The sequence below is a fragment of the Helianthus annuus genome, chromosome 5 (assembly GCF_002127325.2).
Source record: "Helianthus annuus cultivar XRQ/B chromosome 5, HanXRQr2.0-SUNRISE, whole genome shotgun sequence".
In the NCBI taxonomy this organism is placed as follows: Eukaryota; Viridiplantae; Streptophyta; class Magnoliopsida; order Asterales; family Asteraceae; genus Helianthus; species Helianthus annuus.
The window spans coordinates 99,492,910-99,506,580 of NC_035437.2; the positions used below are offsets into that span (position 1 = coordinate 99,492,910).

The following is a 13,671-nucleotide window of genomic DNA, read 5'->3' on the forward strand; positions in this document are numbered from 1 at the left end:
TCAAGGCTCATATCCAAAGTACCACTGGAAAAATTCCTCTCACTGTCCTTTTCATGAATGAACCTTTCCCAGATAATGCCAAAAAGGGGGAGAAGATCAAGTGGAAGAAGAAGGGAATTGAAGATGGTATCTACATTGAGCCAGAAAAGAATAGCCAAGCCAAAGCTGCAGCATCAACACATACCACATCACCACACACCACCACAACCACTGCTCCACCATCATCATCATCTGTGATCACATCACCATCACCAAACCCAAATTCACCACCAAAAACAACCACCCCATCATCACCTCCTGCCAAAAAGTAGAAGACAACAGATGTTACAACATCTGTTGTAATGACAACAGTGGTTGAAACACCTGTTGTTTCAACAACTGTTAGTCAATCACAAACCACCTCTCAAATCACTACCATTCCAACACCTGCTCAAAAGCAGAAGACATCTACTGACACATCAGTAGTTGTAATGACAACAGAGGTTGAAACACCTGTTGTTTTAACAGCTGTTAGTCAACCATCCACTACTGCTCTCACCATTCCTACATCACAACCAGCAAAGATTTACACCAGAAAAAGAAAACTTACTCAGGCAAATGAGGACAAATATGATCCTATTGCTGCAAAATATCCACTGGAACTAGAAGCTATAAAAAATGATATGAGACAGTTCTACACTGATGATGATCCTTCAAACAGAAGATTCCCTTCACTCATAGGCTTCATAGTCCCAGAAGACATGGATGAATATCTTGAGCTCAAAGCAAGGCAGGCTAAGATAAGAGCCAAGATTGAATGTGAAGGTCAAAGTGACGAAGCCATCTCTAAAAAATTGGAATTCTTGCTCACAAAAGTTAAGCAGATGGAAGATTTTGCACAAGAGCTAAGAAAAGAAAAGGCAGACCAACGAAATAAAATAAGAGAAGAATATCTTGCTTATATCATGAAAGAAAAATTCTATCCTGCTGAAGAAAAACAATTTGAAGAATGGCCAATAGTTGTTCTAAAGCATGAGGCAAACAGGATTGAAAGAATTAAAAATGATCCAAGAAAGAAGAAGATAGCTCCAAATTGGATCAAATACAAAAAGCTCATTGCTGACCTCACATCTGAATATAAAAGGAAGAAGCAAGAACTGGTGGATGCAAAAGTAGATACTGCCACTGCCATAGCAAAATGGACAAAGCAGTACACTGATGAAGCTTATGAAAGGCTTAAGAAAAGGAGGATAACTATCTCAGGCACTCCAATCAAGCCCGACTACAAAAAGCTGGAACAATAGTTAAATGCTCTTCAATCATTGGTCACATCTGTAGACAATCCTATCCCTGTGACAAACCAAGAAGAAGGGAAATCATTGACCAGTGAGGATGTGAAAGAAAAGGAAGTTGAGTACTTCAAGGATGCCATCAAGAAAATGGATCTAAAAGAAGATAGATCAACTAAGCTTCAAGACCTTTCCAAAAAGGTATTAACCAAACCTGCATCACTAAATGACTCAGCAGAAATATCAGACATTGAGCCAGATCAACAAAAGAGACAAGAGCAGATTGAACAGGAAACTGCAGAAGACATAGCTGCAGCAAATGATGTCATTGAAATGGCCCTCAAACAAATGTCTGATAGCTTACAACTTTTCACAAGGCCAACATCTCCAAACTCATCTGGAAATAAATCTCTCCCAAGAAACCCATTTGGATTAAAAGTACTAAAGTGGACGTCTGATCAAAAGACCCACGTATTGACCTTGGTCAGATCCAATGGCTAAGTGAAGTACATATCAAGGAAAGAAGCACTAGGCCTTAGTGTTGAAGATTTGCAGGATCTCCTTGAACTTACACTGTGTAGGGATGATGATTCAAGCTCCAAGGATTTTGAAGTAGAATTTAAAAGACAAGATAAGGAACTTCTGATGAGAAATAAAGATCCAGAATAATGAAGGGTTTTGGCATTATCTGTTCCAGGGGGAGATTGTTGGGATTGAACCCTACCAGAGGAATAGATAATGAAAGCCAAAACCGGATCAAGACAGTGGATTCAAAATAAGCAGTTGTTTACTTCAAGCTTTCCCCTTGACAGTGGTTTTCTAACAGCTGATAGATCTCAAGTACTGCTCAATAGAACAACTGATGACTCAAACACTGATGAAACTCTAAAGACTGCTGAAGACAAACATTGACGCTCTATCTATTGATGTTTCTTAAGTACTGCTGAAGGCACAAGCACTGCCCATTCAAGGACTGATCACCTTTGAAGAAAGCACTGATGCTCAACATCAGTGCTCAGGCTACATCAGTGGAAAGTGAAGCAGTAGTTTTCCTATGTTTTGTATTTTACTTATAATCAGTTGTTAGATATCAGTAGTTTGTATAGAACAGTGTTTACAGGTTGTTAGGTTGTTAGATGTCACTATCAAGGTGACGTCAGCTGAGATGCCTCAGTGGTTTGGTTTGCCTATAAACCAGACCTAAAACGGAAGATCGGATAGGAAGAGGTCTCGTAAACCAAATGAGTGTGGGAACTCATATGATATGGTTTAACAAGGCCTACATACTAAAAGAAAACCTAACCTAAGTGCTTACGACCCATTACGACCTGTTTAGGTAGCTTACGCTACTTTAACGCGTCGTTCGCGTAAAACGTATTTGGAATGCCTAACTAGTCCTATGACAAGTATTATATGCCTTAGCATGTCTAATAATGTTACCTAATCAGTTTAGATGTGAAAATTTAGGTTTCATATGCTTAAAATGAATTTATGCGTAAAAAGGGTATTTTGGTAATTTTCCTAAGGCATATAAACTACCTATCATACAACTACTTAAACGAAGTGACCATAAGGTATAACCTCGGAAGGTTATTCCCTATATAACTATGGTCACCTAAAGTGTTTGGTCGGATCCTAAAGATCCAACAAACGGGTCAAGTTCGTAAGTCTAAGCGGGTGTTTAATCCGCTTGACTTACGACTCTACACAAGCACTAATCTAAAAGTGACGAGCTAAACATGCTAAAACATGTTTAGTTAAGTTAGAAAACAGGTTTTGGTATCAAAACAAACGGTTTTGATACCTAGAAGTAGTTTGGTTATAAAATACGCAAGAATACGCATTTTGGCCGAAACTACGACTCGCCAATGAGCCTAGATAATGTGGTAATCAGTAGGTATAGTCACTAGGGACTATAACCATCGTGACTACGCTCACGTTATGAAGTTCAAACGAACTTCGCATTGACCATAAACTGGTCAATGCAGAAAGTCAAACGCGGTTTGACTTTTAAGCTAAAAACGAAAGAAAAGAACGAAGGAATACTTACAAAGGGTCCCCGCAAGCAAATCTTGATCCAAGTAGCTCAGGTATGAAGCAAAGGCTTCAACTTAGAGCATCTTAGATCAGATTTGAATGACGAAGAAGTGAAATTATGGTGGGTATTTATAGGAAAACAAGAACCGTTAGGATCGTTTCTTGAAAACTGAGCTTAAATCTGGACTGTACACATGTGCCCATGGTTTTCTAAAACCGTGGGAGCCCCTAATATAAGTCCATGGTATTATAAAAACCATTAAACATCAGCCCATAGTTTGCAAAACCATGGGCTAAAACCATCAAAACTTTAAAATTGGACTAGGTTCATTGAATCTGGTTAGAAATTTCAAAAATGGTCCCTGCACTTGTAAAACTTGATTTTTGACACTTTTAAGCCCCGTTAACCCCATTTCAAGGCTCTAAGATGATGTTAAAGTATAGGAACTCAAAACATGCTCAAAAATATCTCGGATGTCAGTTCGTTTGGTCGTATAATCGCGTTATTCGCTTAATTACGACGGAAGTCGTAACGAACGCAAAAACGATCCAAATTAAGCGACGAATGAAATTTTATCATGCCAAACACTAAAATAAAATATTTTAATGCTTACATAAATTTTTGGATGTCCGGATATATTCAGAACGTAAGATATGCGCGAAAATGCAAACTTATGCACTTTTTGACGCTTTTAGTCCCTATTGATCAATAAAGTTTATTTTAGCATACCGAACCTCTCAAAGCCTATTTCTAAGCTATGTAAAGGATATTTAGGATATGTTTAACTTATGATCAAGTTCCGGAATGTTCGTTACTATACAAATCGGTATAGTTTCGCAGTTTGACACAATTAGTCCCTGCGATCAAACAAGCTTGATTTCAACACACCAAACCATCCAAAACTTATTTCTAAGTTATGTGAAGGTTATTTAAGGTATGTTAAGCCTATTTCACTATTCCAGAGTGTTCGTTGCATTAAACTGGTTATATTTACGCATCAGTGCGCGTATAACCCTCTAGAAAGTGATTTAAAGCTTGAAATCGAACAAGAATTTATATGTGCAAATGATACACATATTTTTACAAATCCCAAGTATGAAATGAAATATTTCAGTGGTTCGGTATTTGTTTGATGGTTGAAGTGACACAGGTGTCACATGAAGTGTCTTGATTATCATCTTTGCTTGTTCCATTCCATCACTAAGCATTCCAAACTTCACCGATTTACGCAATTAACCTGTGAAACCATAAAAAATCGTAGTTAAAACATTCAACGCGCATAGTCGCTTATAACACAATAAAACACGTATTATAACACACTTAAGGCTCGTGTTTCACACTCTCTATCAATAACTAGCCCATAATGTTGCAAACAACGCCAAGGACTAGGGGGGCTTGTTGAGGTGACATACAACTCATTGAACCGAACGCTACATGACAAAGCCCTAACGAAGATGTTCCAGCTCGTAAAAGGCATCCGTCGTAAAGGATCTTCCCTAACTAACTAAGGGCCCACAATCCTAACCTTCAGACAGTGATTGGTCCCGCCATAACTCCCTACGCCACATCAGCCTATCAATAAGTATAAATACCCTACTTACACTTCCAAAAAGGGGTAATCGGTACTTTCTCTCTCTATTAACTCCAACTCTCTCACTGACCTTTGCCTGCACTTCCCATACTTATCCTTCTGCCCGAGCTTGGTCACAGAGAGGCCCCCTCCCTATGATGAGGCTAACGGTGTTTCCTTCTGTTGTGATCTTTACAGGTTACAATATTAAGTTCTGAGACTCGGTTTCCATTTAGCTCGAAGCTGCTAATTTCTGAGTGTTCAGAGAACAAAGGAGGTATTTGGTTACAAAAATGCATTCGATCCAAGTCCTAAATAATGACAATTCTAAGCATTCGATATAACTACTCATCAAACTCACCCTAAAAAGACAAGATCTAAATTAGTAAAAGAAAAGCCTAAATTTGAGGTATATATACAGAGAAAGGAGTTATTATTTGTGTTTTGAAAACCTACCTAGCGATGAATGGAATGAAACCTGGTAGGAAATCAAATGAATCACAATCGGGTGAATCGAGTTGAAGTGTATATTGTTGATTTCGCAAGGTGAGGTTTTGGGTTTATGATAAGGGAGTGAAGAGGGGAAAAAGAAGCGCCAAGAAGAAGCAGAGGTTGGAAGAGTTGAATAGATAAAGAATTGTATTGAGGAGGTTTAATAAATTACTCTGCTTTCTCAAAAGTTGTTCTCTAAAATAGAGAATCTAATGGAGTGAAATATTTTGTGTGTTTTCTTCACTTTTTATTCTTAAGATGAGGTTAAATAAAGAGTAAATTTTCTTTTTTCTCCATGTGGTTTGTTCGTTTTAACGGTATTGTCGCAATCATTTAAAAACATACATTTTCCTCCAATAGTTTACTATGTTTTTTCCAGTCAGCTCACTGACACTAACTTCATCTAAAATGTTTGTTAATTGTAAGAGTATTTTGGTAACTTCAAGTATTAAACTAAGGGTATTTAGTAAAATTACAAAAAGTAAAGATAATATTGTAAATACATATATAACAAAATACATAAACACTCCCTCTCCTCTCTTTTTACCCTATCTCTTCTCCATCACCACCACCAACCACCGCCACCATCAACCATCACCACCTCACCACTAGCCGGCATAACCCCGATTAGCCACCACTCCTTCCCACTCCACACCGCCATCGACCTCCACCACTTCTCACACAAACAACCATATTCACTTATCTAGCCTCTCTATCCTACCCCCTCTCTCTTTACGAACCACCAGTATCACTCATTTGCTTTAGTATCACCTAAATCACCTCATCAAGGTTCAGTATCACCAGAGGAGTAATGAGGTTAGGTTCTGAGCACTCATAGATCTGTACCCTAGATTTGCTTTGGGTTCAAGCAAGATAACGACGGCTAGGGTTAAGGCAGATTTGGTTGTGGGTGGTTACGATTTGATGGTGGTGGTGGTGGTGGTAGGGTTATGGATGGTGGTGGCAGGTGGTGTTGCCCTCAGATTCGTATGTGCTTTTTTCTGGTGGCTGAGACTATGGCCGAGGGTTTGTGACGGTTAGAAAGGGAGACAGAGAATGTTGGTAGTGGTGGCAAGTGGTGGTTACCCGGTGGTTGGTGATTGCAGGCTAGAAGGTTGTACGGGAGAAGGGTGGAGGATGGTGATGGTGGGCTGGTGGTAATGGCAGGTGGTGGTCGTCGGATGGTGGGGTGATGGTGGTGTGGCAGTGCGCGACAAGTGGTGTTGGCTGGAGATGCTGGCTGACGATGGTCATATCTGGTAGAGAGAAGTAGAGATCGAGAGAGGTGTTGTAGAGAGAGAGATTGGTTTTAATTATGTAGAGAGACAGAGATATGTTTTATATATTTTTCGTTTAATAACAATAAATAAAAAGACAAAACATATTTAAGAAATTAATAATAAATAATTCAGTAGTGATAAATAAAATTACCGAAATTCCCTTGCTTTAATTACATGATTTAACTGTGTTAAGTGTCGGGGAGCTAATTGGAAAAACATAGTAAATTATTGGAGGAGAATATTCGTTTTTAGATAATTGAGGCAAAACCGTTTAAACAATCAAACCATAGAAAGTAAAACGAAAGTTTACTCTTTAATAAACTACTCTACAATCTCAAAATTAGTTCTCTAAATTAGAGAATCTGATGGAGTGATTTTTTGTGTGTTTTTTCACTTTTTTTCTTAAAAATTTAGAGATAAAAAAGGATAAAGAAGCTTAGGTTTTCATTTAATCCCTCCCACCTTGATACGGTAACAACTAACAATAGCTATCCCAACCAAGAAGGAGAAATCATGATTATTGTATTTATATCTTATTTTACATGCCAAAATGGCAAACAATTATTTTCTTCTCCTGATGTTCGCCACCAACAGCATATTCGAGCAATTATTTTGGACTACCCTCAAGGCTCTTGAACTTCACTAATATCTCGATTACTAGTCATCTGTGTCTCCGGCTTGTCCATGCCTCCATCTTCACCGGAAATCTCCTCCAACGACCGCCCTTTTGTCTCAGTCACCAGGAACGTAAAGAAAAACCCCAACAAATTCGTCACGGCCAAGAAGATCATCGCTTTCTTGATCAGTTTCGGGTTATTGCTCACGGTGTAACTTTGAACCCCAAAGGCACTCACCATCGCTCCCGCCTTGCCGGAGGCAGCGCTTATGGCATGGCAGGTGGACCTCACCCTGGTCGGGAACAACTCAGCCGGGAGAACGAAAGTCGTGCTGTTCGGGCCGAAATTCGCGAAGAAGAAGGTCAGGCCATAGAGAACACCGAACAACACTTTGTGTTCTTGTGTGGCGAGGTATTCATACTTGAACCCGATTATAAACATGAAAACAGTCATCATGAAGAATCCCATGAGTTGGATCTTGTACCTACCGAGTTTCTCGATGAAAGCCACCGTGAACCAGTACCCCGGAAACGTACCAAACATGGCCACCACAAACATGGCACGCGATATCTGGAACATTTCTTTCAGAGCGTTGACGTCCGGGGCCTTATCTGTCAAACCCATCACCGGAAAGATGTCCTTTTGTGTCAAGTTCTGACTATAGAATGCAATGTCCAACAAGAACCAGGTGGTCGATGTTCCAATCAAGTGAAGCCCGTGTCGCTCAAAGAACTTCTTAGACAACAAGGAATAATCATTGTTTGATTTAAACGTGGCCAGTTTCTCTTGCTCCGACTCGATCTCAATGTCCAAAACCCTACCCATATCGGCTGCCGCTTGCTTCGCGTTTCCTTCAATGACCGCAGTGTACCTCCCGGTTTCCGGCATCTTTAGGCGCCAATAGTATGTCAAGATAGCTGGGAGTGCTCCAAGCATGAGGACAATTCGCCATGCATAATCCGCGTTAGGTTGCACTGAAAGCACATGGTTGTCTACAAACTTCGGTGCTGGATTTGCTTGTAGGAACAAATGAGAGACGATCATTGATACTAAACCAGCGAAAATAATTCCCATTCCTTGCATGGCGAACACGGCTGCAATAAACGCGCCGCGCGTACTCTTGTTTGCGTACTCGGACATGATGGTGGCGGAGAGAGGGTAGTCTCCGCCAATACCAAATCCTAGCCAGAACCGGAAAAAACAAAGGGTGCTAATCACTGATTTCGCGCTGCTACCAAAGGAAATCCCGGAGCAGATGGCACAAATTGTCATGAGAATCAAGGTTATTCCGTACACCTTCTTTCGGCCAAGCTTGTCACCCAACCAGCCAAAAACCAGTTGTCCTGATAGGGTTCCGCAAAGCGCGACCCCTAACACAGCGTTGTTGATGTGAACCGGGAGTTTTCCAGGCGCTGTGGGGTCACGGTCTGCGTAGTACAGGCGGCCCAAGAGCTTTGACACAGTCGAAATACAAAAGAGGTCATAAGCATCGGTGAAGAAACCCATTCCAGCGATGACGATGGCTTTGGCATGATACCATTGCGTTTTAGCGGAATCAAGAGCTTCAAGTACCGATAACTTGTTGGGATCCATCCTTATTGTCTTAGTTTGCTATTGGTTTTGAGTTTATGCATCAATATATAGACAACAAAGGACAATGTTAGTTGGCATAGAACGTGTGAAACTATGGATTGTATTGGATTTTATAAGAATATCCATGATGATATTTATTAAGCTTTGTTATACGAACATTAATTATATTTATTATGTTCTTTATAGATTAGATGTTATCCATCGTTGGAATTTTCGAAAATGAGCTGCCGATTAATAATTTTGTTGGCATCTTGTCGCATGAAAAACAAAGGAGCTAAAACTTATATTGCTACAAATATTTGTAATGTTTTATAAAATGACTAACAAATTTGTTTTTTTAATAAGTTTAACTTCAAAACATGATGATTGTTGATTGTATATGCCGATTAATACCAACGAGGGTCCGGTCACACTTACAAACGACTAGAAAGTTCTAACCAAAATGTGGAAACTAAACTATGAATAAGAAATTGGATTGCCGAATTAATTTCTTTACACTACAACAAAACGGGGAATAGGGGCGACAGATGTCGTCACTAAAGACCCCTTATGTCGCCGTTAAAGGTTGGCAGGTATTGCCCTATATGTCACCGCTATTGGTACCTGTCGCCGCTAAAGGGTTGACTCAATAGCGGCGAGAGATGTCGCTGCTAATATATATGCCGAAGTATTGCCGGGAAGTTCGCCGGAGAGGGATTTCCAGATTTCAAACATACAAATCATCATTGTTTGTTTATACTCGAAAATGAAACTTAAACAATAACAAAAAAAAAAACGATTAATTTCTTATTAAGATACTTTTACATTACATGGTTTTAACAAATACAAAATAAGTGGACAGAGCTATAAACAAACACTACATAACTCTACAAAAACTACAACGGTGATATTATTACGGCGATGGTTGACGGTGGCGGATGACGGCGGCTTTGCTGGGTGGTGAACCGTTGAATGCCGGAGGTTGATGTTGTTAGAAATAACCCGTTGATGTGGCCTTAGGGATCATTTGGTAACATTACCAATATGACTTAACTAGTCCCTGACAATTACTTGATGGTAGTAATTGTAATTATTGATTAGTATTAAGGGACAATTATGATTTCCCTTTAGGTACCATTAATAGAGAAAACATAGAGTTTTATAACGGATCACCATTCATGACCATTATTCATTGATCTTTATATATTGATAACAAGTGGTGATCAAAACTCTAGAGTAGAACACCAATACTAAAAATACTAAAATTATCTCTAAGGTGATCCATCAACCTAAGGTACCATAACGGGAATCATGGCTTCATCTTTATTCTCAAAGATAATCATCCCTACAAGTAAGTATCTATATCTTGGTATCTATATTTGGATTATGATTGAATAAACATGATTAGGGTTCTATGGTTTTAACCCATGTTTATAGATATAATCAACATGTGGTATCAGAGCAATGTTGATTATATCAAATTCGATCATGAAATCCAATATTGATGATTCGCTGTTGATGATGGAGTTGAGTTCCTTAGTCGTAAAAAAAATCAACTAAAAACATTTTAATATGATAATCAATTCAAATTGTTTTTTAGCAAATGATTTTGACATCATCGTAAATTAATTTTTGTTTGCGGTGATATTTATCCAAGTTTTTCCATAAATTGTACTTACAATTTAAAGCCTTGCTCATAAGAAATTATTTTAATATTATGTTTGGTAAACTTTGATGGAACAATCTATAGTTTGCTGAATTCTTTTTATCAATTTATCCATTCATGAATATTTTATTTCAAGTATAGGTTCCATCAGTTACAAATTTGATTATGTATTCAAGTATAGGTTCCATCAATTACAAATTTGATTATGTATTCATGAATATTTTAGAGTTGTATTTGCTATTTAGAATTTATTATGATGATTAATGGATGAATTTATAATACATGATTTTGCAATCAGTTACAAACTTGATTATGTATTCATGCATTCTTGAAATAATCGGTTACAAAGTCCTCATGAATTAATGTTTGAATTTAATGATTGCAATTAATGAATTGATTATAGAAATTCTAGACTATAATCCATGAACTGAATAGTTGATTTTGTGCCTAAATGTTTGTACACTTAAAGCCCTTTATATGCAACTTTTATGTGAGATTCTTGTTTTGCGAATGGCCCAACTTTAATTTATACCATTTTATGTGATTATGTGTATTGTTGGATAATGAAACCAACAACGAATTGTTTGATGATGCACATAATAAATTATCAGCCTAATTTACATAAATATTTCATTTCTGGCCCAAAGGTGTTATGTTATATTTATGTGCTTTACTTTATTATTTATGTGTGTTCATAATACATTAATTTTGGTCAAAGCCAAAGCGAAGCTAGAGTTCATGTAGAACATTGAGACAGTCTATATTTATGTGTGTTCATAATATGTGAATTATGGTCAAAGCCAAAGCGAAGCCAGAGTTCATGTAGAACACTAAAGACGGTCTATTATTTATATCGTTCATAATGCTGAATTTTGGTCAAAGCCAAAGCGAAGCCAAAATTTAGGTAGAACATTAAGCCGAGGTTTATTATTTTTTTTATCGTTCATAATGCGTGAATTTTGGTCAAAGCCAAAGCGAAGCCAAAATTCAGGCAGAACATTAAGTTGGTTTTATTTATTTATGTTCATAATACATGAAATTCGGTCAAAGCTAAAGCGAAGCCTAATTTCATGTAGAGCAATAAGTCAGTTTATTATGTATGTTCATAATGCATAAATTTTGGTCAAAGCCAAAGCAAAGCCAGATTTATTATAGAACATCAAGACAATTTGTTATTTATGTACGTTCTCTGAATTTTGGTCAAAGCGAAGCCAAAATTCAGGTAGAATCTTAAATTAGTCTGTTATTTTGGTGTTATAGTAGACTATATCTTCAATATAATAATTTGTGTATGCCTTACTTGATTACCTCATAATGTAAATCACTCCAAGCTTCTTCTTAGGTTTGTATCTCATCTATTTCATCCACTCTAATTTCAAAACCTAAAATGTTTTGCTTACTAAAGAGTTTCTACAAAATTTGCTCTTGTTGAATTGTTGATTATTTCTTAAGATATGATAATCCTACTGCTCTTTTCTGATAAAAAGTATTACAGAAGAAAACTAGAGCATGACTAGTGGGATAAGTCAACCATTATATCTCTTATGATAATTAAGAACTCATTTCATTATTGCTATCATGGGAGCTATTCTAGATTCTAAATTTCCTAAGACTAATTTGTTTTTTTTTTTTTTTGAAGAATCAAAATAACTCCTAAGCCGCATGCATTACTCTAGATTCTTACTATAAAGTTTGTGGCATATGTGAATACATCATAATGTACAATACCATGACCCATAATTTAAAGGTTTACACATGGAAATCATTACACTTTTCCGGTGCATTACATATAACTTTTCCATTAATACCATAAGTTTTCTTAAGAATCAACTATAACACTCAAGAGTACCAAAGGAAAATGAGTGTGTTGATTAGCAGCATACGTACAGGAAAAGGAATGCATGAAACTGGAAAATTAGATGATGTTCATCTCACCGCCACTAAACCTGAAAGAAGGATACTTTTAAGATTCAGAGATAGTGTACAACTACTACTTCCAGCTATAAGTTTCTTCAAAGGAAAGTCTCACAGCAGGTTTATGCCATTAAACTAGGCATGAGCATCGAGACTATCCATAATTCAATGAAACAGCTGGCTAAGATAAGTAGTAAGATATTTATGATATTTAAGTCTGCTAATGATAATATTCTAACCAACATATGACCGGTTGATTCTAGTTCTATGTGTTTCCTTACCAGAAATCGACAAATAATTAATATGAGAGTTAGTGGCAAAATTTTATGTTAAGACTATAAGAACCATAATAAATTGTTTTATAATTGGGCTTAATGATACCTTATATATTCTGTAGATTATTCAGAATTTAGTTTCAATATAAAAGTTGCATTATGACAGTTGTGAGGTTTGCATGGTTAAAATAAAGTCACTTTTACCTTAAACTCTCATATTATTTGTTATCTCAATCTGGATAGAAACCTTATAAGATAGAACTTGATGATGCTACATTTTTCACAACCTTTGTTATCATGAAAATGAAAATTTAACAAAAGAAAAATGAAACTTACAAATTCCATCCATTAAGACCAAATTTCATGAGAAATCATGACTAGGTTAATGAAGGATGAAATATTATCAAATCTCATTCTTAGTGACTTATGAGCATGTGTTATAAGCCTTAATATTTAAATGGCTAAGGGAATAAATTAAGTTCCATTAGAAGTTATATTTCATTGGAACTTATCCCAAAATGGAATATTCAGACATAATTCATTTATCATAATATTTAGTTGTATTGTCTTATATGAATTAAGGTATTAAAGAAATTAATTCATATATACTATGATTCCTTCTAAATATGTCCCCAAAATTTTTATAACATATGGACATTAAGGAAATCAAGTCTAACATATATGACATGTTCCCACAGTACATACATCATTGAAACTTATCTTGTAGCACTCCTACAGATCTAAAAGGTTAGTGGGAGTATTAAGTGTCTTAATCTTAATTTGTGAGAGTTGCAAGAGGTGGGGGAGTGAAAACTTGTTATTACCTCAATTTGCACCTCTTGTACAAGACATTGCTCCTTCACAACTTTTCTCTTTAAGAATATACTGCTACTCTAACAAAAGTTTCATTGTTGCTTAAACGTGGGAACACTCAGATTTCTTGCCAAAATTGTAATCCTCAAACAGAGAAACTACAATG

General features: G+C 36.9%; 1 protein-coding gene across 1 annotated transcript; it reads right to left on the reverse strand.

Moving 5' to 3' along the window:
• Positions 1 to 7,011: 7,011 nt before the first annotated feature.
• Positions 7,012 to 8,873, reverse strand: LOC110870906 (low affinity inorganic phosphate transporter 4). Its single transcript, XM_022119976.2, has one exon. The coding sequence runs from the start codon at positions 8,856 to 8,858 to the stop codon at positions 7,272 to 7,274; it is 1,587 nt and encodes a 528-aa protein (XP_021975668.1). The 5' UTR covers positions 8,859 to 8,873; the 3' UTR covers positions 7,012 to 7,271.
• Positions 8,874 to 13,671: the final 4,798 nt, after the last annotated feature.

Excerpts from the sequence above, each read along its gene's own strand:
- LOC110870906 (XM_022119976.2), bottom strand. The coding sequence starts at position 8,858 with ATGGATCCCAACAAGTTATCGGTACTTGAAGCTCTTGATTCCGCTAAA.